Raw genomic sequence first — 26,798 nt, forward strand, 5'->3', positions numbered from 1 at the left:
TGGTGAGGGAGGGGTGAGGCAAAGACTGTTGGTATGTCGGGCCATTTCCTTGTCAAACTCATTTGAGAAAGCAGAGAATTTCAGATCAGAATCGAGCAAAGAAAAGAAAAAAAGGTATTACTGGTGTTGCTACAAACCTCAACAACTGATCTTCACTGATAAAAGTTACTCTAACGCTCTTTGATCTCGGTCACAGGAAGATGGTGAGGAAGACGTTCGTGTGTGATGAGTCCATGATCATCACTATTCCCATCGGAGGTCTCGGTCTTCGGGAGGATCAGCTGATGCCAGAAAAATTCCACTGTGTGTTCAAAGACTCCTACAAGCTCTTTGTTATCAGGGGGAAACCTAGACCTCTCGGAGTAAGTTCTGTTGTTTTGTATGCAGATGGAAAGGTGTGGTGCCATCCAAACAGATTCTGCTTTGAATTTGCACACAAAAAATGCAGCATTCTCAATCAGACTTTCTCTCATTTCTGCATTTTGTGTTCATTATTATAATAACGTCTTCTTTTTGTTTTTTACAAGGCAGCTCAAACCATTGCTGGCATTTTTCTTTTCACTCTTGGAATGATTTTTACAGACGGGGTCACCAAAATCTTCACTCTGCCAAGTATTGTGGTAAGAAAACTATTTCAGAAACTTTTAAAAAGTCTCAGTGGTATTTGGAAATTGTTATATTTTCATGTAAAATAACTGATATGCTTTATCATTTTGGTAGTTTCTGGTGTCTGGCATGCTGTCGTACGCTGCAGGGAAATATCCAAACATACATGTGGTAAGTTTTATCTTTAAAAATGGTGATTTTGCTTGCATAAAGGAAATTGCTGATTCTTCAGCTACAGGTTGACTAATTCTTGACTTTTGTATTGTTTCAGAAAGAGGTGAATGATCGTTTTTACAGTTTCTGACAATTTTTTTTTTTTAGTTTTCTTGAAATTTCTCAAGATTTTCTCAACAGTATTGAGAGGATTAATTTTGCTCAGATCAAGAAATGTTTTTGTGGTAATTGAGCAACATGCTTAACCAAACTGTTGTTTCACCCTCCAGGCAAAGCTGTCCTTCTCTCTGAACATTATCAGCTTTTTCTGGTCACTTGTGGCGTTTTCTCTCGGCATGGCTTGGTTTTATTCTTTGAATTATGGCAAAGAACCCACCAAGGTATATTAACAGTGACTCTTTAAAGGAATTCAACAGACATATATTTATGTACTTTAACCTTGTTTTTCTCATTTTATAGCTGAGTGAAGGAGTCAGAGGACTGATAATGAGTCTGCTGGTTGTTGAAAATTTCATAGCCCTATTCTTGATCTACTGGTTGAGTAAAGCTGTGTGCAGGCCACATTTCAACACTCTGGTATGTCATTTTCTTCATACACATGCGGCAGCTACATGTACGTACGATGAAATGTTTTACAAAACATATTGGTCTTTTTTCTTTTCTTTGTTTCTTCTGTAGCCCACCATACTGCTGAAACGGGGAGACTGAATTTGATGCAAACCAACAACTAACCTACACGTATGTTTACCAGCCTGCCGATGTTATCTACTCTGAAACATGCAACAAAGACTGTCAAAGTTTTTGTTTCTGTGTCAGAAATAGCTGAAAAATACCTAAAAAGCTGCTTGTATTTGAAATGCATGACTGTCCAAATATAAATGATGTCTTTCTTTTGTAGAATTGCCTGTTTATAACGTGTTTTTGTGTAATTTTATAATAGCTGTGATATCGATACGAGAGCTGTAGTCTCCAAATGTGTTGCAGCTTAGATTGTATTTGAAAAGTTTGTCTTTCTAAGTTCTTTATTATGTGCACAGCATTTAAAGTTGTAAAAACATTTCGCTGGAAATTCAGTGTTGCTCTTATTTGGACTAAATTTTAACTGAATTAAATATAAATTTGAATGAAGGTGAGGCTTTTGCTACCAGGATTTGGCAAAATCAGTAAAATCTTCAAATTTTATTTGTACATTTTTTGAAACTTATCCATTTCTTACCTGACTACTTCTGTTTTATTGGTTTTGTTTAGCACATGCATTGTCTCATTGCACACCTTTTCTTGAACATATTAATAAAGGCAACTGTTTTGTTTTGGTTTAATTTGTCTTTTTATTGACCTAAAATTATGCTCCTTTATTGCATACAACACCCAACTACAAATATATTTTAATATATAATAGGTGCTCTTCTCAGGCCATCTACACATGCAAATGATCAAAGCAGAAAATTTATATTTGATACCAGTAAAAAAAATGTTTTCATCATATACAAAGTAAAAATGGAATTTAAAGTAAGAAATAAACAAGGGATCTCAGGACTGTGATATTGTGCTTTATGGTCTCCAAAAGAAGAATATGTACATCTTAACTACGGTCACTTGAAGCTACACGTGTGTTGATTCATATCAGAGGAAACTACATTCATTTTAAAGTCTCTGAACGGGCTGCTCAGAAAAGCCCTTTGGGATAAATCCTATTTGTATGAAAACTGATATGCAAATAAAGTCTGTCTGATTTATAAGGGATAATATTTTAGATGGAAATATGGTTCTAATCTTTCTTTATAGCATGTTGTCTTAAAATCAGGAGAGCCTTACGGAGGCCTGCTTGCTTGTGGGTTTCCTTGAGGACCCTTTAACAGCTGTTTATTTAGAGAAGAGGTTGCCGGAAGAACCTTTAACAAATAAAGATAAGATAAAGATAAGATAAAGTTCTTTATTTCTCCCCACTCCAGGGGAAATAAAGACATTTTTGTAGGCTTGGGTGTAGACCTAACTGAAGCATCAGGCCTGCATTTACATTTTCTTTTATTTATTTTATTTTAAAGCCTTTTTGACATAAAATTTTGGAGTTCTTTTGAACAAAATCTGTGATATTGTCTCAAGTTTTAAAGACTGGTTTTGGGTGTTTGGAAAAATTGGAATCTTTTCGGACTTTCTGCTGACTTAATTTTGTATAAATGACTTTTCACATGGATGCCAATTTCCTAAGTTGCCTATTGTTTAAAAAAAAAAAAAAAAAACTGCATCATTTAGGAATATCTAAATATCGTCTATAGCAATAATAAACAGTTCAAAATACAAGTTTCTCTTGTCTGTGGCATCGCATTTATTCAAAATTAAGCTGCATTTTAAAGTGTCTATTTATGGTCACTGGTCAAAAGAGTGTCTGATCACACTGACATTTGCTTTCTACAAGTCTTGTGTTCTTTGTCTGAGTCAAACATTAGATGCAGACCACAGCCGGGCTGTGCAGCAGAGGTTTTAACTTCAACATAAGCAACTGAGACACAACAGAAAGCCACACTGGTTGTAGAAAAACACACACAAAGAACACGCATTGCTTAAACTCTTTGAAGGAGTAGTATACAGCAGTTTCCTTTATATATATATATATATATATATATATATATATATATATATATATATATATATATATAAAAATAAAAGCACACTTCATTAAAATATGAATCCTCAGCTTTCTTCTCAGCAAACTTCAAGAGTTTCATCATTTGGATTTTGTATGTTTCTCCTTGGAGAACAAGATGCAGAGGACTGTAGAGAGGAAGACCTCGAGGCCCAACATACAGAGCTCCAGCACCTCCGACTGCTTCAGGGACAAAAATCATTAAATATACATTATTTTTCTATATGAACATATAAATGTCCATTGCACAACGACTTTCTTCTTAGTGATAGTGTATCATTTTGTCATATTTTTACCTTTAAAAGCTTATTGTTTTCTTGGTTCCAGTTAGCCAGGTCGATGCTTATCAGACAAGCTGCAACAACAGCTACAATGATGCATCCATAGTTAATAGCGAGGAACGCCTGTAAAAAAATTCATGCAATTTCTGAACTAATAATTATCTTCTCCACCTGTAAATACATAATTTGTTTTACTTACAGTCAGCAACGCTGGATATATGATCAACAAGGTGCAAGTGAGTCCAGCAAAGAAGAACTGTGGAAGAGGAGAAAGCAGCTTATAGTTTAATGTGCTTTCAGGCTGCGTGAAATTTTCAGTTTTATTCCTGCTTGAGCAGAAACTTACAAGTACTCCAGTCAGCTGGGAGACTCTGAACAGAGTGATAAAGGATTGTCCAATGTCAATGGTTAGAGAAAGAGAAATTCCCACTCCAATGCTGGAGAGGCCAATAATCATCTGCAGAATCTGACAAGAGAACAAAAACAAAAAAATATGCACTCAGTTCAGTAAGAGCAACACTCAAGATGTGAAGCATGTTCAGTCTTCTGTATGAAAGAGATTCTTTAAATGTTTGCACTAAATTGTATAAATTTAGAGTTTATATTCATAATGTGAATAAGCAGAACACAGAAACATTCAGTTGTTGAGTAGATGTGTGTTTATTTGTTTGCAGTAAGGGCGTATCTAATATAACTGAACAATGTCATTAAAGCACAACAGGAAACATTATCTCATGAATACTGAGTGCAACAATTAATACATTTAGTTTAAGACTAGTAGGAACATCTGACCACACTTCAGCATACTGAGAAAAATATTTTTACATTAATCAAATATTTTTGATTGAATAGGATTTTTCACTCCCTCTGAAGTATTGTCACCTCATTGCGGAGGAGGGGGTTTGAGTGTCCCTGTTAGTCTGGGAGCTATGTTGTCAGGGGAAATTGCTCCTGGTAGGGTCTCCCATTGCAAATTGGTACTGCGGGGACCAGACAAAGAGTGATTCACAAAATCCCAATGAAAGCAAAATTAAGGAAAGGTGTGACCCCGCTTGGAACAGGGAGACCAGGGCCTCTGATTGGAGCCCAGCCTAGCTAGCATCTAGACTTGCATCTAGCCCGAAATGGCAACATGGTGCAGTGGGCCCACCACTCACAGGGCAGGAAAGTAGGGTTGGGTGCTATGCTAACTGGGTAGTGGGGAAGAGAAGGCACCTAGGCGTGCCTCCACCTGTTGGTGTAGACTAGTTGTGGAGACATGGAACATCACTTCATTAGTCAAGTAAATTTAGTTTAAAGTTGAAGCAGAAAGTTAACAAAGAAAGTTGAAAACCACCTTCTGATCCCTGAAATCTATGAGTTTTCACACAAAGAACACCTGAACATGTCAAACTGGTTCCATAGTAGAACCATCATTGTAAAAACATCATAGTATGGTGTGTTGCTCAAAAAACATTAGGATCCGGCTGTCAGGGGACAAACATTTCAACTTTATTTTTATTTTTATTTTTTCTGTTAAAAATTTTGCCACCCTTGTATATATTGTAAATAAAACTGCTGTAACAATGTAAATTTCCCCTGGAGTGGGGAGAAATAAAGAACTTTATCTTTATCTTTATCTTGAAACATGAGAACAGAGAGAACCCAACCAGTAGGTCACAGTTTATCATCCCCCAGTCATCTCCTGAAGTCCATATGGTGAGAGACATCAGTATCTGGTTGTTCATTTACCAGAGGATGCTTATAATCATGCTGATGTGGTCTGTACTCTACAGTATTTTAGTGACTCAATAAATGCCTAAGTTGTTTTTTTTTTAAAATGCTTTTTAGTTTTTAATAAACATTTAACAGCCTATATGTAATCAATAAATGGCCTTTGCCTATCTTAAGAAAAACTCACTCAGAACTCTGATATGTTAACAGTACAAAATAAATCAATAAATACATGCATACACACATAAATAAGTTAATACATTAACTGTGTTAAGATAAGATTTAGATTAAAAAAAAGTTGTTTATGTTTTTGCAGAATCCAGTATTGCTCACTGGTTGGTCGTTACATTTTATTAGTTTGATTTCACTGTTTAAAATGATGCCACCTCTTTTCAGACAGAACCTGTGATAATAAAACAATACAAAATGTTTAGTTCCGTGCTAATAAAGCACTTAAAGCTTTTAGTATGGCTAAATGCTTTTTTCAAAATTAAATATATCACTCCTTGGGTGGTAGTGGCCCCAAGTTCAGTAAAGTTGGAAAGATATTCACAGATTCAGACTTCCAGCATCAATAACTCATTAGATATAGGTTGTCAAAACATAAACGGTGCCTCTTTCCCATTGTTGCAAGGCAGACAATGTGCTACAAGCCCAGTTTTATCAAAAGTAGCTGTCTTTCAAGCTACAGGAATAACATTGGTGTCTATGGAGTGAACAGGGTCCGTCTGCAATTTGCAAAACCGCTGCAACAGTAAAGAGAGACAAATATTCAATAACTTCACTCTTATACTATTGTAGTGTCACTAAAATCACTGCAGCCTTCAACTGGCTCCTGTTGACAAAGTGTTTTAACAGAAATGTAAATGCTGTAATTTGATTCTTTTAATGAACCATGTAACTTGAATGGATGTGATGCTGGTGTGACCACAGTGCACACGTCTGATGTTGCTCACAGTGGTCCAAGGGACGCTCAGGGAGTTTGTGTGTTTGCTCAGACTCAGGAAAAATTACAGGGAACATTGATCAAACCCCAAACGTTCCTGCTCCAGGACTGCTGCACCATGGCTGACCCTGCCCTATAGCCCCAACTGGGATATGTGTAAACAGCATTTCACAATGTGGCAATGCATTCATGACAAATGTTGGCTTCTTCTTCTTCATTTTGTGGTGAACTGGGGGGGATTGTGAAAAACCTCTTTCAAGACCAACAACATGTGCAAATGATGCCATAGCAAGAAATTTATGTTTGATACCAGTAAGTAAAAATACATTTTGCTTTGGAATCCAAAGTAAAAATTTAATTCAAAGTAAGAATTAAATATTGCATGTACTTCGTGAGATATTTCAAGTCAATACAGAGACGCTGCTGCACGCTTTTATTATCTGCAGGATTGTAATGCTCTGTTTTATGGTTGCCACAAGAAGAGTACATCTCTAGTACAATTGCTTCAAAATGCAGATACGTATGAGCTGATTGTGTTGATTCAGACCAGAGGACACTACATTAATTTTAAAGTCTCTGTGCTGGTGAGTTTCTGTTCAGGAAAGCCCTTTGTGTTCGTCTCTGTTTGTATGAAAAAGTGCTATACACATAAAGTCTGATTTTTGGATAAGGAATACTACTACACCCACCCACACACACAAAAATTACACATATACATTTCGTACACATACTATAATTTTGGTATTGCACAGTGTGACGGTATTCAAATGATAATTTTTTGGAGTCAGTTTAATGTAGCAGTGGCACTGGGGTAAACGTTATTCAATGAACAAGAGGTTCTTGTTTTGATCTGCCGGTCGCGCCTGCCTGAGGACCGCAGTTCAAAAAGATGGTGAGCAGGATGGGATGAGTCTTTCATGATGTTTGCTGCCTTCTGGAGGCAGTGGGATGTATAGATGTCCTCAAGAGTGGGGAGTGGTGAGTTTGTTATTTTTTGTCCTGCTTTCATCACCCTCTGCAGGGTCTTTTTTTCAGCTGCCGAGCTACTGCCATATACCACACCAGGATGCCGTATGCTAAAACAATTTTAACAGTACAGTGATAGAAGGACAGTAACAGGTGTTGAGCTTAAAGTACAAGTAGATTTTTCTGAGGGATCTTAACAAATGAAACTGCTGCTGTGCTTGTTTGATAAGGCAGTTTCTATTTTGAGTCAATGTTAAGTCATCTGATAAATGTATACCAAGAAACTTGAAGTTTGGCAGCCTCTCCACCGCTTCCCCATTTACCTCCAGAGGTTGATGTTCATTTTGATTCCTCCCGAAGTCAATAAGCATCTCTTTTGTTTTCCTTGTGTTCAGGACCAGGTTGTTCTGTCAGCCTCTGAACCTCCTCTCTGTCTCATCCTCCCCACTGATCAGCTCCACCACTGTTGTGTCATCTGCAAATCTGATGATGACATTGGTGTTGTGGAACGGTGCACAGTCATGTGTCTAGAGCGAGTACAGGAAGGGGCTGTACACAGGGATCCTGTGCTGAGGGTCAATATGGAGGAATGATGGGGGCCCATCCTGACAGACTGTGGTTCGATTTGCTAAAAACTCCCAAATCCATAAACAGGTGTTGTGATGGAGGCTGAGGACTGACATTTTCTGGAACAATCTACAGCGGAGGATAGTGTTGAAAGCTGAACTGTGATCCACAAAGAGGCCTTTTTGCATGCTGCATTGATTTATTTGGTCAGTGGTAGTAAACAGTAAACAGATAGATAGATAGATAGATAGATAGATAGATAGATAGATATCTAGATAGATAGATAGATAGATAGATAGATAGATAGATAGATAGATAGATAGATAGATAGATAGATAGATAGATAGACTTTATTAAGGTAATTAATATGCATAAAATAGAGTATTAAGGCTGTAAGTATTAAGGCATACACCCTTAAAGTTATTGTAGTGGTATGAGGAAGTTAGGTGTACATCTTTCTGCACGTCTGCAGAAAATAACCTCGTTGCAAATCTTTGACGTTACTCTATGAAAAATGACATGAGGAGCCACAAGAGGGAGATGAACACATCAAATAACCCCAAGTAAATTCACCATTCAGTGAGAGCTGAATTCTAGGAAATGCATTCATTTGATACTGAAATAGCTGCATGTTCGTGCTACGCTCAGGTTTCCAAAGCCTGCACGGGCTGCTAATAGCTTCTGGATAGTTTAGATAGTTCAGTCAGTCTTTGTAAATTTGTTACGCTTCAACGTCCTTGCATGGAAGTCACGCTAAAAACAATGAGCACATGAGGAAGGGGAGCTCTTCCGCCTTGGACCACGCCCCAGTAAACACGTCAACCAATCAAAATCAAAAGTCAACAATTTCCCTAAAACTCGCTTCCCCCCCTCCTGTTTAACTCTCTGCTGCTTCCCTCTGCTGCTTGCTAGTTATGTAACTTTAAACATTTATTCGGGACTGTTTCGGTGTGTTCTGGTCAGCGGTTGCTGCCAGGAGATGGATCACGTTCTCCTGTGAGAAGCTGCTGCTGCTGCTCTCCTGGCTGCCTGCGTCCCGCTATGGCGTCCGTGTATAGCGGGTCCCATACCTTGAGCAAGGATGATGTGAACTACAGAATGCATTTCCGAATGATAAACGAGCAGCAGGTTGAAGATATCACCATAGAGTTCTTCTACCGGCCGCACACCATCACGCTGCTGACATGCACCGTGCTCAGTCTCATGTATTTCGCGTTTACAAGGTGAGTCCTCTCCGCGGCTAACGCTAGCTAGCTCCGGGGGTGTTAGCTTAGCTCGGCTAGCCGCAAGCAGCAGTGATGCTCAGGGCAGGTACACAGGGACGTTAGCTAACTAGCTCTACTCCTCTTTATTGGCTTTTCTGGCTTATAGTAAGCAACTTTCCTAATCCGTACTGTCATTAAACGTCAGCCTAAGCTACTGAAAACAAGTGTAGTGTAAGTCATATAACATTAATCCCGTAGTAAACACTGTTTCCTGAGCTGACATTAGCTAAAACAATGTACAATTTAGCTCAAAATCATGCACACCCATGTCAAATTTTGATTTAAAGTGAATTTTTGTTTGACCGATAGGTATCTCCTGGCTGGAAATGATGCTATTAAGTGACTAAACACAGCACAAGATTGTGTTTGTGTCAACTGTTATTCAAAACACTTGTAATTGTTTCAAGTTGTTGAGTAAATACAGCTTCTATACATTTTCTACAGCATTTTAATACTCTATAATCTGAGAACAACTTATGCAATAGTTCTCTAGTCAGTTACTAGTCAATTACAAGTCTTGGTTATAACCAAAGATCTTACTGAGCTTGCTAGAAGAGACATCAATGAAATAGTGTTGACTTTAGATGCTATAAATTAATATTGAAGTCGTTCCAAGGTCCAGCGGCCACAGAACAAATCATTAAAAAGTTACACATTGTGTAAAAGCTTCAAGGGTGTGGTAGGAAGTGAAAGGTGACCATGTGCTGGCAACAAAAAAAATGTCAGAGGGCAAGAAGAATCCAAGGATCAATAGCCAAGAGCATCCGGATAAATCTGTACAATTCTGATAACAATATTAGAAGGCAGAGACTCCAGTAGACACTGAACAAGATAGAAACAAAAGATCACCTGGACAAAGAAGAATGCATTTCGTCATCAATTCTGTGGTCAGATTAGATAAAAGTTGTTTGGAGACAGGGACGTGGCTTTCATTTGAGGTAAGAAAGGACACGCAATCAGCCCCAATAGCACCATTCCCACAGTCAAACGTGTCTTTCTCAGGCAGTCTTGTCAACGTAAAGGGCATCATGAGAAAAGAGGATAATGGAGGAAAACATCGGGAAAATCTTGTCCTTGGGTAGCATTGGAGCTTTCAGCAAGACAGTGGTGTGAAACATTGAGCTGAAATGGTGAAGAAAATGCAAAACCAGTGGCCCAACCAGAGTCCAGACCTGAATCCATCCAGAATCTCTGGAGTAACTGGACACAAATGATTGCAAAGAAGTAGAACTAGTAAAAATTGATCATTGAAACAAGGTCTTACCAACTTTTTTCATCTGTTTATGTCATTTCCAGTCAGAGGAAACCTATTGGTCGAATAAAAATGCACTTTAAATCAAAATTTGGCAGGTATGAGTGATTCTGGGCTTTAACTGTAGCTAAGAAGGAAATCATCTCTTTCACAAAATGTTATTGATCAGTTGTGTTTTGACGCTTGATGATTTGTGAGGCTCTTTGACACCACTACAGTTGTGGAGGGAATGGAAAGCTGTTCAACACATCTCAGTAATACTGGTGTAATTAACTGGTCATTGAGAATTTTTTTTTCTGTTTTCTCTCTACAGAGATGATGGAAATCCAGACAGTAACCTCTGGGTGGGGCTCATTCTGGTCATCTCCTTCTTCCTTGTCATCAGTGTTTTGGCATTTCCTAATGGTGAGCAAACACCAGACAGGATATTTATTGCTTTGCTAAACTTAGTCAAGCATATTGAAATGGACTTTACAGTTAGCCTGAAGCCGCTACACAAGAAATCATGTTTTGTTACAGTAAATAATAAAACCCGCTTTACTCAAGTGCCTCATTATGAGAGGGATATAGGAACTGAGCTAAATCTGAAACTGAGGGTGTCAACTTGGTGTCATGGTGTTATTTTTGGTCACTATTGTTAGCCAGGAGTTCAGGAAGTCCATTCCATGACTCATATACTCGATATGCCTCATTTTAGGTCCATTCACAAGACCTCATCCAGCAATATGGCGAATAGTTTTTGGTGAGTATTTGCAAAAACTCTCAGAGGACAGCAACAACTTTTGTTTAGGTGTTTGTTTTCCATTTCTGAATGTTGTGCCCTCTGTCCCTTCAGGTCTGAGTGTCCTCTACTTCCTGTTCCTGGTTTTCATCATCTTCCTCAACTGGCAGCAGGTGAAGCAACTCATGTACTGGCTGGATCCAAATCTGCGCTATGCCAAGAGGGAGGCAGACATAATGGTGAGTGATTTAAAAAAAAAAAAAAAAAAAATCCCTCCATTGATTTACATGCACCAGTTGCTATCAGGGGATTATCAATCACTGTAATGAGGCTCTCTGTGCTGCTGCCTGCAGGAATATGCTGTGAACTGCCATGTCATCACTTGGGAGAGAATCCTGAGCCATTTTGACATTTTCGCGTTCAGCCATTTCTGGGGCTGGGGGATGAAGGCCCTTCTCATTCGAAGCTATGGCCTATGTTGGACCATCAGTATTACCTGGGAGCTTACTGAGGTACAGATTAGGACACTTGGCATCCTGTCACTTTCTCTCTGCCTGCCTGCCTCTTTTTCTCTTTATAATGGAGAGTTTTTAAGCTGGTGATGTAAGTGGTTTATCCAGTGGAGAAAAGATGGGTTTTGGCCATTCTCTATAATTTTACATAACACGTTAGATATTTCAGGATAAAGTAAAACCAGTTTATGCAGTTACGGTGTCCGCTGTCATTGCATTCTCTTCTCCGTAGCTTTTCTTCATGCATCTGTTGCCTAACTTTGCTGAGTGCTGGTGGGACCAAGTGATTCTGGACATTCTGCTGTGTAATGGAGGGGGAATCTGGCTTGGCATGACTGTCTGCCGCTTTTTGGAGATGAGGACCTACCACTGGGCCAGTATTAAGTATGAATTTATGGTCTGGAAATTTGATCGCAACTGTGTTTTAAAATTTTTGTCCAGTTTTGTGTTCACCCTTAGTTTGTATAAAGAATACTAACCCGACTATTTTGGTTGTCTTTTCAGTGGTATTAACTGTAAGAAAACTGAATGGGGCTTTATATTGTAGCCTGGTGCATGAATTCCATAGTAATAGTACACCTCATATACTGCCAGTAATGCATTGTCAGCATGAATATGTTACCACAGCTCAGAGCCTAAAACCTAGCCTTAACCCTCTGGACTCCAAACAGTCTTTGGGTGTCTTTTGCTTCTGTTGCATTTTTACTCTCTGGGCTCATTTTTCACTGCAATATAAAGTCGTGCGCCTCTATAGAAGCAACACAACAATGGCTAGAACACAAGAAACCTCAAAATACCTTTTTTTTTGCCATATAACAGTTTAAATATTAGGAATCATTAAAAAGAAAAGCAAAAATTGAGTGTCTTTGGTTACTTATTTTACAAAAATTGAAAAAAAAAATCCGTCCCTACATGTACATTTTTCAAAGTTTTTTGCTTTTTTACAGAATCTGATTAGTGCAACTGCTTTATTTATGGTGAATTTTTAAACGAGACTTGCAGAATGAAGCAATTTTGATTGAATGTTGTGATTTTTAAGCCTAGATGAGTAGTTCATGGACTGTTGGAGAGTTGAAAGGTTGCAGATTCTTTCAGTTTTTATGATTTCTTTCTGTGATCAATTTTGGGGATTTTTAAGATATAAATGTCAGCAGGTTTTGGAATTTTAAGGGTTAAAGGAAGATATGACAAAAAAATATGTAGTTTTACATTTTTTTAACCTCTTTTTTTTTTTTTTAATTCGTTAAATAAGAGTGTCATTGTCAGCCTGATGAAAGACAGGTTTACATTTTTCATGTTTTATATAACAAGATCACAAAATGTAGTTAAGAATAAATATGACAAAAAAGCACAGTGTACTTGCTTTGGCAACTTAGCAATATTATAATAGAATCTATTCCAGTCTAGCAAGGCATTTTCTATGAATCTAAAGCTGAAATAGTTTTTTTGAAAAATAATCCCATATGTCCATCAGCGAGGAGTGGACTTGAATGATTTATGTGATGGCATTACTTTCATCTGGCTTTGTCTACTGCACTAACATAATACTTACTGTAAATCTATCTGCAAGTCTTTGTAATCCTCCGTCTGTGCTTCCCAAACAGGGACATCCACACCACCACGGGGAAGATCAAGCGAGCCGTGCTGCAGTTCACTCCTGCGAGCTGGACTTACGTGCGCTGGCTTGACCCAAAGTCTTCCCTGCAGCGAGTCATGGGCGTCTATCTGTTCATGATCATCTGGCAGGTGGGTCAAATCCTCTCTTGCCTCCTCACGGTGACTAAGTGCTGACTAGTCGGAGATCATCCGATGTACTCTGTGTGCTAAGTCCTGGCTAATCTAATTGGCTGCTCAGTTCCTGAAACCTAAAACCCGTCCCAGATGGATGCTTATAATGAACGAGTGTCCTGCTGTGTGCATATTAACAGCTAATCCCATAAGAGTGAGACGGGCTGGATTACTTGGGAGCAGTTTATGGTAATGAGAAAACCATGGATGGAGAACTTGACTAAGTTCCGTTGCTCTCCACTGGAGAGTCAACTTTCTGCTGCCAGAATTTCTAGCCACAGGCTGCCATGGTGATGAAAGCTAAAGGCTGGTGTTTCTCCCGATTTTTGTTTGGTGATGAAACGCCACCAGCCTCCCCTTGTTCTCACTCAGGCAGTTGACAAGTCTCTCGAGGCCTTAAATGGTAATTACCAGCCTTTGAGAGTTAGTTGAAGTGATGGGGGATGGCTCGGCTCTGCTCAGCGTGGTGACACTCTAGCTGCTCTTCACTGAGTTCAACCACTCGGGCTTCGGGCCAAATGAGTGAATAAGATTGCTGCAGACCTCCCCCTCATTATCTTTCAGTGTGGATGAGTGGGACTTTGACAAAGTCTCCCACCAAATACACTGCTGTTATTGTTTTCAACATGTTTATCCAAGTCTGACTTGCATTGTAAGAGAATCTTTGTTAGTGTCCTAACTTCAACTCAAATTGATTTAAATAGGCGTTACATTTTTGTATACTGTGGTCAGTGCAAAGTTACAAAACATTCTACAAGCAATTCAACCCTGCCTTTGACCTGTTTTTACTCACTGTTTGCTCATTTGTGAGAAGCAGCACAACCAGGGCAAGAGGCAGAGAGAACTCAAAAATGTGTTTTGTGCCAATAACACCATTATAATGCTATAAATCTTAGAAAAATTGGTTGAATGGAGTTTGTTTGCCAACAGATAGTACCAATGCTGGGGAAAACAGAGACACTATATACTATAAATGTCTTACTAGTTGTGTTTTTAATTTGTTTTTACACTTGCTTTGCATAAACACAGCTGAATAGTTCCTGAATTTTTGTCCCGTGATTGTTGGTTGTAACTGAGTCAGTGGAGGTTTCTCGGTTGTACCGAGGAGAGCAGAATTTTTAGTTTTTTCAGAATCCGGTGCTTTTTCTTTGAGGCATGTAGAAGAATGATTTTGATTAAATTTCAAAGCTTAGATTTGGTTCATGTCCCAATAGAAAATTGGCGGAAAATTGAAAATCTAGCAGTTGTTTCAGTGGTGTAAATGGTATAATTTTGGTGATATTTTGAAACATAACATGCCTTTCAAATCTGTGTGCAGGCTATTGGGTTTAGAGGGTTCATCATTATAAATACCATAAAACTATAAAATTTCTAACTTCATTTTGCTGTAAATGACCTTGGTGTAGTATAAAAATGATCAGATATCATTATTTAAAATCTGAATTTGCGACAGACGACATTTTATACATTCCTGTTACAATTGTCTGTGTTTTCTATGTACATAACGATGATAATGGCTACATTCCTGTTATTTTTACCAGTTTCAGGGCCCTTCTTTTGTGCACTCATTCCGACTGGCATGGCTTACTGGCAATGGAACAGAGACCTTGTTAAATGTTATTCACAACACCTGTGCTTGTCCTGCATGGCTGCTGTGCGAAGATTTATAGTCCCTAAAAACAAAGACTGGCATATGGTGTAACAATAAGTCAGCTCATGACAAGAGAAGATGCAATAGTTGGAAGAAACTGCCAGAAAACGAAAGATATTGTTAAATGGACTGGGAATAAACTGTCTAGTCCATTACAGTACATATTAACATAAACCTAAATTGCATATACTACCAAAAGTTCTATATTTACAACCATACCTAACTCATATTCTGCTTCAGTGATATTTTTATTAGGAAATGTTCAACTTTAAATATGTGTGACTGTATCTGCAAGCACCATTTACTGTTCACACCCAGAATAATGTTTACCTTCATGCAAAAAATTGCAGGTGCATTGTTAAGCACCAGTTAAGTACACATTTTAACAAACCATATTAACAAAAAAAAAAGCACAGGTGTTACAAAAACCATTTTAAAAAGGCTCCATTCTGTTCAGCTGTCCCAGTAAGCTTTGAAACTGAGCCAGCATGCATAATAACAAGAGCCCGAAACTAGAGCAGCTAAAGTGGAATGCAGAAATAATTCATTCACTCCTGTCTTACTCAAAACTTCCCTGTTGTGTTTACTGTAACACAGTTGGCTTGAATTTAAAGAGTTCTGAAGCTGAAATGTGTGACTGTCAAGTCTGAGGATGTTTGAACGCATTTGTGACATTTAAACAGTAAAATAATTGTTTGTTTCTCTTACTGGATGGATGACTACAAAAAAAATCTCTCTAAACAAGCTTCAAATGCAAGAGAACGACTGCAGATATCTACGGATCCTTATAGTGGGTATTAATATTCATAAAACATTAGTGTATAATTATTTAACCCTCTGAACCCTAAAAGTCGTCAGTAGATGACAGTAGTTATCATTAAAAAAAAATGCCAAAGCTACACCATTTAGCAGAGCAAGAAGCTGTAAAAATGGAAATAATGATGGAATTTTTAGCTTTCACATGGTCCTTAAACTACTCATGTGTGACTTGCTGTTCGGTCAGGAAAGTTATTCAAATCTAAGCTTAAAATCATGATGCCTCATTCAAAACATTTTGTAGAAATAAATACTTTACAGCAGGTCCTGTAAAGACAAAGTGAAACAGGAAAAGCACTCAGAGCGCAGTCTTCCACCATGGCTGTTCATTCCTCAGTTTGTTTATTCACATATCACGGCATCATAGAATCTGGCCATTGAATATAGCTCTACCCACAAACTAAATAAAAAATTACCTTGCGGTAAGCACAGGTGTGTGTTATGCATGCGTACGTTATGTACGGATACCAAAGTGCGTAATGGAAATATGTAGCGGGCCGGTGAATTGATGCAGGCAGTTGACTTAGTGTTCACTCGTTGTCATAATTACAGTGATACAGAAATCTTTAACAAATTCATGGATCCAGACTATAAGCCACATCACTGCCAAAATCTAATGAGGTGGACCCTGTGTCGTGTCTGACCTTCCCTGAGAATTTCATCCAAATCTGTTTGTCTGTTTTTGAGTATATTGCGCACAGACAGATTCACAAATACACAGAGTAACAGAAGGACAAACGTCGTGACATAACTCTGCCACGTTACTTGATGGAGTAAGAAGTGCAGAGCAGTGTGATAAACTGTCCAGCTTATAGAAGTTTTAATAACTTGTACAATATCTTTAGCATGCGGAGCCAAAATTATTTTTTCCAGTTTTGGTAAAACGTGTGGGTACTTGGAATATGTTGTCCATGTTTTCAGGTTAGCAGTTTTTGTAAAATGACAAAGAAATTCTACTTTGGTTTTTTTTTTTGTTTGTGTTTGTGTGTGTGTGTGTGTGTGTGATTTATGGCATTAGAACTTGCCGTACTGTACAGAAGACATTTTTGAATTCTTTCTGCTTCTAGTCATTGTTGTGCTGCAGGACTTTTTACATTGCTTTATAACATGAGCCCACAGTGATTATATATCAAAGGATTATGTATTTTTTTGTTTAAATCTGTTTAAATACAAAGCACACAACAGAAGTATTGTTCTGTCCTAGTAATTACAGGCTGCGCTGTAAGTGTAGCTGTAGCTTTTTATAATAATCTTTGTTATTTTCTGTTTCTTTCTGTTTTTTTTCTTTCACAGCTAACAGAGTTGAACACATTCTTCCTCAAACACATTTTCATTTTTCCCGCGAGCCACGCTCTGAGCTGGTGTCGAATCCTGTTCGTTGGTATCATCACAGCTCCAACTGTCAGGTACAGTTGTACATGTTTTCACAGCTTGACAGACAAGTTTGTGGAAAGGCTGGAAAGTATCTGGGACTGCTGATGAAATTTGCTTACGTTTGCACTGTGTTTGTTTTTGCTTCAGGCAGTATTACGCGTACCTTACAGACACACAGTGCAAGAGAGTTGGGACCCAGTGCTGGGTGTTTGGGTAAGTTAAACCTATTTGTAAACCTGAGTCAGTTCTACTACACCTTCTATTTACATGAAAACACAGCGATGTACAGTATACACATAGCATGACAGAAGCGGGCAGTGATGGCAGATAAAAGAGGCGAACTGTAATGACCGTTAACTGATCTAGCAGGTGGTATAAACAGTGGTATCTGTTCAGGCACTTCACAGCTTCACTCAAGGTCTGAGCTGTCAGTCAGTTGACCTACATCAGGAATGCTATCATGCAAAAACAGTAGTACATTACCTTGTTCAGGTCAGTGATTCTAGCTGCTGTCAGGTAACAGCAACGTATTTGTTATGTTCCCAGTTAAATTTTTCACTGCATGTGGGTCAGAGGTGTATTTGGTTTTTCTCCCCTCATTTGCAGGGCAATAGCCTTTCTGGAGGCCTTGGCATGTATTAAGTTTGGACAGGACTTGTTCTCCAAAACACAGATCCTCTACGTGATCCTCTGGCTCTTGTGTTTGGTAAGATCTGCAGTTAGTAGGCAGGCTGTCGTGGTTTTAAAATATATAAAATCTTGTCTTAACCACCAGCACACTGTCATTTTCACATTCTGTTTGAACATCAATATTTTAGCATCAAAAGCTCTCCTTGCTGTAAGTTTTTGATTTTGCATTCTCCATGAATCTTTTAACAGTCTGCTACCTTTGATCTGTTTTTAGGCCTTCATTACATTCCTGTGTCTGTATGGAATGGTTTGGTATGCAGAGACATATGGTCCAAGGGAAAAGGTATGTTTATTGCTTTAGCTTTCACGAGTGTTTTTTCTGTCAGACTTCTGCAGACTTGGCAATATTTACCAAGCAAAAGTAAATCTGCACAGATGACTTGTTTGCCTTCCTATGACCACATTGATGAGATTCTTCTTCAGAATATCCTGTAAAAATATTTTTCCTCCTGCGCTGTGGGGGATGACATTGTGAGTGTCCAGAAAAACATTTTACATACCACGTGTGAAACCTAACGTATCCCATCAGTGGCGCCTCCAGGAAGGGGCCACTGATGGGCCACCCTTGAAATCTTATTGGCCACACCTAATTGGATAGGTCAAGGTCATTTGCTGAAACGCCGATGTCCAGGTTTCAGTGAGTGCAAGTGAAAGCAGCAATACACGCCTTTAGCAGTGATGTGTAGCCACAACAAGACAGCTGTGTGGCCCATCTATAAACATCAGAGAGTTTCTATATAGTTATATGGCTATGTAGTCCGGTCAGATTTAGCAGTTTTCAAGCTAGCATGATTTTCCTGTATTTCTGACCCACAATCCTCTGTGCAGCTATGTCATGTACAGACAGATAAGAGCTGATTTCACACAGCGGACTGCAACTCTCTGAGTTTAAGATGCATTATTATGTAGAAATAGCGTGTCCTAATTGTACGCATACCACATGAAACACTGTCAGAACAGTTGTAACACGTACTGACAGTAATAAAGAAAAGGTGTGTGATGTGAAACACACCAGTTTGTTTTTTTATGGTTTATGGGAATACACAAAGACCTCAAAGCATTTACAGGAGCTGAACTTAAACTTATTGTTTCCAGCTGCTTGTAGGAGTCTAAGCACTGATTTTTATTAAATATCTGCAGCATCAGAAAGCAGCAGGATCCATACAAGAGTCTACAAAGAGAAAGACGTGCACATTTATGCACAACACAATGTTCTCTTCAATAATTAATGATAAATTTTCCTCAAAGTGGAGGCAAGATCGATTGGGATATAATGGTAAATGGTAATGCGTACTAGTCTTCACTTGACAGCACTGTAGAAGGCTAATCCATTTAGTAAAGTCAATATATTTTTCTGTCATGTCTTGGAGAGATTTTTCTGTTTCAAGCAGGACATTTGTAGCAGAGACATTAATGTGTATATGGAGGCGTTAGAGAACAACTTCTCCAACTATTAAAGTAAAACTATGAAATGTAAGTAAAACTAAAGTAAAAATATGTCAACAGGTAGTTAAATAACAATGAAAACACATTCTATTGTGCCAAAGGTTGCTGTAGTTGGATAAATTATTAGCACACATGCATAGAATTTTCAGTGTTAAAATCATAAATATACATTTTGTCCACTGAAACATCTCTTATCCTGTGTTATTCTCAACAGTTGTTGCCCAAATAAAGAAAATATAACCTGTGGCTGTATTAGTGTGTGCACATCTGATAATCCGTAACATTTACTGTGAAATAAGAAACCAAAGTGTCAGAATGCGATTTCAGAGCTCTCATACTGACACAGTTTTCATCCAGCCTCTATGCTACCACTAGCACAACACAATACCTAATAATCAGTAGCAGTTTTCGTGTGCTTTTCACAATCTTCCACCTGTAAATACTTTCATGTTGTTATTCTTGGTATTTTTTCTCTATCTGATTAACTGGAAATAAGATTGATGAGAAGTTTTTCTGGAAGTGTCGTCCCTCAAGCTCATGATGGTCCATTAATTACACCTAACTAAGTTTCCCAATCCATCACTGCGGCAGGTTGTGAGAGAACAGAAACAGCAGTGACATATTTCACAAGCTGGTGATTTTAGTCTCGTCACATCTAAATAAAGCTGCAACAAACTGACACCTATTTGTGGAAAAACAAGCCACGTCTGTGTCCAGACCCTCAGTGAGTATGAACTCTCAGGGTTTTTCCCTTGACTGATTCTTATCAGTCGCTGCTCTGGGAAAGTTGCACAGGGTCAGTTAGCTGTTTAGTTCAAGGTATGTGTGTCATGTGTCTAACCCCCTTTTATCCTCTCGCAGAGCTTCTCAGAATGCGAGGACAGTAATTACACGGAGTTTGCTGACCACGTGTCCGAGGGATTTAAAGGTACGGTGACTTTACTGCAATTAACCACACGCTCATAAAAATCAGCATCGATTTTCATCTGTTTATCTTGTAAAGGGGCGACATCTAGTGTTTGGAATGGTGTTTTACTGCTACACAGTCAGCTTGGGTCTTACTAGCTTGAAAACATTTGATGTTTCAGGAGAGACAGATGTGGACGGCGACAGCCCCACAGCCAGACGAAGAGGGAAGGGCTCAGGAAAGAGCAAATCCATTAACGGCCTGGACGGCCAGTAGGAACTGGTGCTGGAGGCTGTGCTGGGTGGCTCCTGAATTCACTCCGAAGTGTGAAGGATTACAGGTTGAGAAGGGAGGGGTGAAAGATAAAGAAACAACCACTTCCGGCTGTAACTGAAGTCTAGAAAGGCCCCCCCTACAGCAGCGGGAGCGCAGACAACAGAGACTTAGGTGGATGAATGTGTCCACGCAGTGTTATTAGAGCGCACGGTGGCTCAGACTGCATAGACGCACACTAAAAACTCTGCGCTGTGGTTGTAAAAAAAAAAAAAAAAAAAAAGGAAAAAAAAGCTCCTAAACCACTGATCACAGGTTTCTTTGTGTGTGAAAGAGAGTAAGGAAGAGTGGTAGTTTGCGTGAGTATGTGTCTGGCAATAAAAACTGCCTATTGTAGGTGTGACTGCATGATCATTGTAGCCGAAAAACTATAATTTACAAACATTTATCCTATGATACAGTATCTTTATTGGTGTACAGTTTTAACTCCAGTATGTTGGTTCGACACATTTCAATGTTAAAAAGCCATTATGTACAATTCATCACTTTAATTGGAGCCTCTATGTTTATAGCACAGAGAAGTCTTTTTTTTTTTTTTTAATTTAACTATCTGTCATTGATTGTCTAGTTACATCCTAGATGTTCACTGTTTGGTGTTTTTAACTTGAATGTGGGCATGACTTCGATGCAGTACAGCTTTCGCTCGATAGAAACATTGACTGAGGTTTTTGTGTTTGACCTGTAACACAGCAAAGCACACAGTTGAAGCACTTTGCAGAATGTTTTCTCTTGAAAATACTGTACATTTTTGTAATGTTGCGAGTATTTCGTGAATCGTTGTGACCTTGAGTGATTTTACTCTCCCCTGTCCATCTGTGGCTGCTATTATTATTATTATTGTTTTTTTTTTACTGTACTCATAAGAGAGGGCAATTATTCAGATTCCTGCATGTGTCACCAGGTTCTCCATGGTCCGTGTGTGCAGGTGGCTTTTCTTTTACCGTTCTTGTTGTTACTGCGTTTGCATGGCTGTGTCAAATCAAATCTTTTAGTAGAAAAAAAGGGTTACAAGAGTAGTGAAACGAATATTGCACCACACAGCAGGACACCAGTATTGTTAAGTTTCAGTCATAGTAACATTTTAATTCACCCCATGTGCCTGTTTGCATGTCCTTTTTTTTTTTTATCTCAGTTTGTAATGAGACTAAATTTGAGCTTTTTTGTGTTTGATTCTTCTGGCCTTGAGTGCTTTATCAATGGTTTATTTTCATTTGCTCCGCCGGCATCATCTCAGTATAAATATATCCCTGATAATCGTTGACAATCCAGACATCGACCTCTGCGAAAAGGACCAGCCTCCAGTGCAGCATTACACACTGTAAATGGTACATTGTCTCCGGATTTAGATGTCATTTGACAAAAAACAATTCAGCTAAAAAAAAATAAAAACGACTTGTGCTGTTCTTTTTCACTGTGAATTAAGGAAATATATTAAAAATGTTTTACATTTCCTCTTAATCATGAGTTCTTACTCTTGTTTTCAACACTAAATGCCTTCAAATGCCTCATTTACAATAGCAGGAGGCTGTTTCTTAACAGCAAATCCTGGGTGACCTTGTTCGACCTCTGAAGAGCGTCCTGCAGCAGTAAAGGGGTGCTGGATTGGCTGACTCAAGCACTGCCCATGTCGGGTCAGATTTCACTCCGTCTGCACGCCATGAAACCCAGACGGAAATAGCTGCCTCATGCTGACCTATAACGAGATGCATTTGAAGGTGCAGTCGCTTCTTCTTTGGAAAATGGCAAATTATCCTAAACATGAGCTGAGAGTCAAGTTTTCTGGATTGAAATCAGATTAAACGTGTTTCTTTTTTAATATTTAGTACACATGTTAGGATTATTTTTGCTACTACCAGCTTCTCCAACTTGTGTGTGAGCTGATTTCCAAAGGAGGGCAGCAGAGAGCCTCAGTTCCGTGGAACATATCACGTGATTTCCTGGGCCTAAAATCACAGGACATGGCTGTACACACAAAATTGTTGCAGTTCTGTGCTTTAACGCCGACTCTTCAGCTCATTTCTATCACCAGTGTTACTTTTCTGGTTTCCTGAGCCTCCTGCAGCGTACATCTGTTGCCTGACAGTCTCAGTAGGTTGAGGATATTTCAGTCATGGCCAAGAGTCCTGGTCTGGCACGCCGTGGCTGCCTGAGTCCTGAGGGGATCCTGAGAGAGATCCAGATCAACCTGCTGGAGTGTAAAGTCTGCTTCGAGATGTTCAATCCTCAACAGAGGGAGCGCAGGCCGCAGAACCTTTCCTGTGGCCATGTTCTGTGTCTGGAATGCATCACGGCTTTGTCCCACCCTCTCCTCAGGAAGCTGGAGTGCCCGTTCTGTCGGCAGCTGTGCAGTGTTGACAGCACCTCCCACTGCCAGGTTCTTACTGACCTGCAGGAGCTTCTGTTGTCTCGGGTTCCTCCTCCACCTCCTCCTCACAGGTCAAGAGGAGGGTTTATGTTGGCTACAGGTCCGACATGCACACCTCTGCACCTCCATGCTGCTTTTGGTGGATGGGGGACTCTTATAAACCCCACTGGGATTGCAGTTTTGGGGTCTTCTGGGTCGATAGTCGTGGTGCACGATGGAGAAAAAAGAGTGGTGGTGTTTAATCTACAGGGGAGGAAGCTGCAGAGTTTTGGGCGAAAAGGAAAAACCAACGGGGAGATCTGTTACCCGATAGATGTGGCAGTGACTCCCAGTGGGTATGTGGTGGTGACGGATGCAGGGGATAGAGCTGTGAAGGTTTTCACCTCCAGGGGCAATCATGTCTTGACCGTGAAGGATTCCTTCCAGCTGCCCTGGGGTGTGGACACTGACAGCTGTGGGCAGATTCTGGTCTCAGACGTCCAGGCCGGCACACTGTCCCAGGTGAAAGTGGACTACAATCATGGCGTCATTCTGGAGCATCAAGCACCCATTTCGGATCTTGAGTGTCCCAAAGCCGTGGCCTGCTGTCAGCTAACTGGGAACACAGCGGTGATGGAGCATGGAGCAAGAGAGCGGCACCAATACAGAAGGCTGAGAGTGTTTTCTAAAGACTTCCACCTCCTTTACCAGACTGACAGTTTCAGCTTGGCCCTTCAGTCTCCGATGAAGCTGAACATGTCAGGAGTCGCGTTCGACAGAGATGGAGATGTGATTGTGATTGATTCTAACCAGGGGATGATTTGTAGTTTGGGGAAGCTCCAGAATGGCCCAGTTTTAACTCCACTTATAGCAGATCATCTTATCCGCCCCGTTGGTTTGGTGCTACTGAACAACACGCTCATCACCCTGGACAGTGGAGATCATACAGTGAAGATTTATTCTGCTACATCTGACACTGGATCACTGATGTAGATTATGCATGAGCAAATACAAAGCTAGAGTAGATTAATAGGTGATATTTACTATATATTTCTGAGTTTCTTGATTTTTAAATGTAAGTTTAGTTTTACATAAAATGTGAAAAGTGAAATGAAAACACTGGTTTAGTTTATAAATGCCAAGATAACAGACGCCAGATTGTATTTTTGTTATGCAGATAGTAAAGTTAGTGTATAGATAATATTGTGTTAAGCCTTCAATCATGTCATATGTCCCAATGTCTGAAAATGAAACATTATTTAATAAAACTACAATACAAAGGTTTTCAGTCTGTGCCTGAGACCCCAGGTAAATGTCAGAGCTCACGAGGTAATGAGGTTAGAAGGAAAAGAATGTAAAAATGAAACTATTTGAGAAGCAAAATGCACTCAAAGCTTCGACAACATGCCCACACTATTTGTGTGTTTTAAAAAATAGGAAAAAAATCTGTAAAATAAATTAAAAATCTGCAAAATTACAGATAGCTCACAGCAAGGCTTATTTATCTATTTATTTACCTATTACACATAAAATTCACTATTTCTTGAATTTTATTGATATTTCAAAAATATGGGAAAAATCTATAAAATAAAAGGCAAAACTCCACAAAAATACAGATTTTTTTTTACAGTGTAGCAAAGCTCATTATCACAGCTATACATTATTATTATTATAAACACATTGTTTTTGTTCATTTTTAAGATATTTTCAGATGTTTTTGCACACAATGCAGTTCTTTATAGCTGTTTTTTAATGACTATTATTATTGTTGTCATTTAATATTACAGATAAAGTAGTTCAGTGTGTCTGTGTGTTATATGAGAGTTGACCACCAGCTGGTCATATGTTATATTTTAAAACTTACTGAAGCCTTTTTGTGCTTCACTTTCACCTCCTCACCGTCTCAGACCGAATCTTGTCGTCTCTGTCTGGGATCCAACTTGTCATCCAACCAGAGCCACGCTTTTCCTCGTCCTTCGGTTTCCCCTCCGGTAAGCGGCGCGGTGCGTAAATCCGTTCCCCCCAGTTTGGCACAGCCTCTCCAGTCCGCCAGAGGAGGGAGAGCAGTCGTGCTCCCAGTGGAAGATGGCGGTGGGGATGCTGTCTGGGGCTGGAGCAGAGCGCTGGATTTGCACAAGAACCGAATCCGGATGGATATAAAACAAAAAATGAACATTTTCCCATCAGTTCTCCTCGAAGTCTGGACGCTTTTCGGGCTTGTTTGACGCGCTGTTGCGCCTTTTTCCCGGCACAAATCCGGGCTTCTTGTCGGGGGATCCTCAGACTATACATTGATAGCTCGGCACATAGGCAGGGTGGGAGTGAAAAAGTGGACGAAAATGTCGGATACAAAGGTAAAAGTTGCAGTGAGAGTCCGGCCCATGAACCGCAGGGGTAAGTGCTTCAGGACGCTTTCGTCTTTGCGTTATTTTCTATTTTGTCGGATTTACGCCACATTATCATAAAGTTTTTCCATGCTTTCTTCGCCGTTGCTGCTTTTGAGTTTGAGTTATGTGGGTTGAAGTGAGTTTTAAAGACGGTCTGAGCAGTTTTTTTGTCTTTTTTTTTTAACTTCTCACACCCCCGCAATTGTGCTTTTACTGTCCCAACAAACTTCTCTCTGCAGAAATTGAACTTAACACAAAATGCGTCGTGGACATGGAGGACAACCAAACAGTTCTGCACCCACCGCCCTCCAATGCAAAGGGAGAGAACAGGTAAACAAAGCTGAACTGCTGCCAAGAAGTGTGTGTTTGCAGATGAAGAGAGGAACAGAGTGGAGGAGGATTGTTCAGGCATCTGTTAGTGCATCTAAGGAACAGTGTTTGCAGTGCAGAGCAGGAAAAATACAAGATTTCACTCTCCAGTCCTGATCAGCACATCTATCCATGGAGCTCCTGCACCAAAAATCCCCCCAAAACACAGCACCTGCATGATCCTGCTGCACGGCCAGGAGGGTCAAAGCTGCATTTATCTTTAAATTCTCAACAAATCACGTCAGTAATGCCAGTAAATGTGGTGTAACTGGGGATACTGCACTGCAGAGGACGTGGTGTCTGTCACCCCACCTGCTTGCAACTCGATATTCCGTTATGCAATTCATGTGAACTTTCCAATACCTCCCAATCATCTCAGCATAATCGCACCAACCCGATATTTTAGCACGTCCGGCAGAGGCGAAGTTGGAGGTCGAAGCCTGTTTGACGTGAAGACGTTCTTGAGATTATTGTCTTGCCCTCAGGGCATCGGTGTGAATCTCCAGAGTCAGGCGTTATTTGTGTTCAAATCAAGGCCCAATGCTGTGGAGGGTAATTGGGATTTTTATGACAGGTGTTGACAAGATATGGATTAATAATTACTGTGAAGTTGATTTAAAGCATGTGATGGATGGGATAGCATCAAGAGTGTGACTATGACACAAGGACGTCATGAAGATGCAAGATTTCTATCCTAGACTGCAAAGTGTTGTATCACACTTTGCAGTTTTTGCTGCACACTTAACCAGGCTAAAAAGTGATGAAATCCAAAGGAGACATGTATATCCCAAATTACAGCCTTTGTGATTTGCTAATCGCATTGTTTCAAATTGCGATTGTGCAACTTTCGCTCAAAGTCATGTTCAACCAATGTTATGTTTTTGTACCAGAAGTTCTCAAGGCTAAAGATCATTGAAGAAAAGCTCATCCATCAAAGAACAGATAGCTTATTTGGTGTGTTAAGAACCATACAGGGTTCAATACAAGGTGCAATATGAGGTGGAAAAAGTGTAGATATGCACCCTTTATGGTTTCAGACACTCTCT

At 39.5% G+C, this 26,798-nt stretch overlaps 4 protein-coding genes across 13 annotated transcripts in view; all 4 read left to right on the forward strand.

Moving 5' to 3' along the window:
- Nucleotide 1: 1 nt before the first annotated feature.
- Nucleotides 2–2,099, forward strand: LOC111572053 (uncharacterized). Its single transcript, XM_023275537.3, has 7 exons — nt 2–114; nt 197–362; nt 528–620; nt 721–777; nt 1,050–1,160; nt 1,240–1,356; nt 1,459–2,099. The coding sequence occupies exons 2-7, from the start codon at nt 201–203 to the stop codon at nt 1,486–1,488; spliced, it is 570 nt and encodes a 189-aa protein (XP_023131305.1). The 5' UTR covers nt 2–114; nt 197–200; the 3' UTR covers nt 1,489–2,099.
- A 6,640-nt stretch (nt 2,100–8,739) lies between these two features.
- On the forward strand, nt 8,740–22,110 carry ptdss1a (phosphatidylserine synthase 1a). The gene is made up of 13 exons (XM_023275488.3): nt 8,740–9,120; nt 10,728–10,819; nt 11,112–11,156; nt 11,250–11,374; nt 11,489–11,647; nt 11,880–12,031; nt 13,252–13,393; nt 17,196–17,308; nt 17,424–17,489; nt 17,883–17,982; nt 18,181–18,249; nt 20,274–20,340; nt 20,501–22,110. Exons 1-13 carry the CDS (start codon nt 8,939–8,941, stop codon nt 20,593–20,595), a joined length of 1,407 nt encoding a protein of 468 aa, XP_023131256.1. The 5' UTR covers nt 8,740–8,938; the 3' UTR covers nt 20,596–22,110.
- Nucleotides 22,111–22,374: 264 nt separating this feature from the next.
- On the forward strand, nt 22,375–24,279 carry LOC111572047 (E3 ubiquitin-protein ligase NHLRC1). The gene has a single exon (XM_023275526.3). The coding sequence runs from the start codon at nt 22,763–22,765 to the stop codon at nt 23,987–23,989; it is 1,227 nt and encodes a 408-aa protein (XP_023131294.1). The 5' UTR covers nt 22,375–22,762; the 3' UTR covers nt 23,990–24,279.
- Nucleotides 24,280–25,023: 744 nt separating this feature from the next.
- The window catches only part of kif13a (kinesin family member 13A), a 53,226-nt gene continuing 51,451 nt past the window's right edge, over nt 25,024–26,798 (forward strand). For all 10 annotated transcript variants that reach the window (XM_035950629.2, XM_035950630.2, XM_023275476.3 and 7 more), the window contains exons 1-2: nt 25,024–25,390; nt 25,623–25,713. In XM_035950629.2, coding sequence (XP_035806522.2) covers nt 25,336–25,390; nt 25,623–25,713 — 146 coding nt within the window. In that variant the 5' untranslated portion in view covers nt 25,024–25,335. The remainder of the gene's footprint in view (nt 25,391–25,622; nt 25,714–26,798) is intronic.

Source organism: Amphiprion ocellaris, chromosome 9 (genome assembly GCF_022539595.1).
Source record: "Amphiprion ocellaris isolate individual 3 ecotype Okinawa chromosome 9, ASM2253959v1, whole genome shotgun sequence".
NCBI lineage: Eukaryota > Metazoa > Chordata > Actinopteri > Pomacentridae > Amphiprion > Amphiprion ocellaris.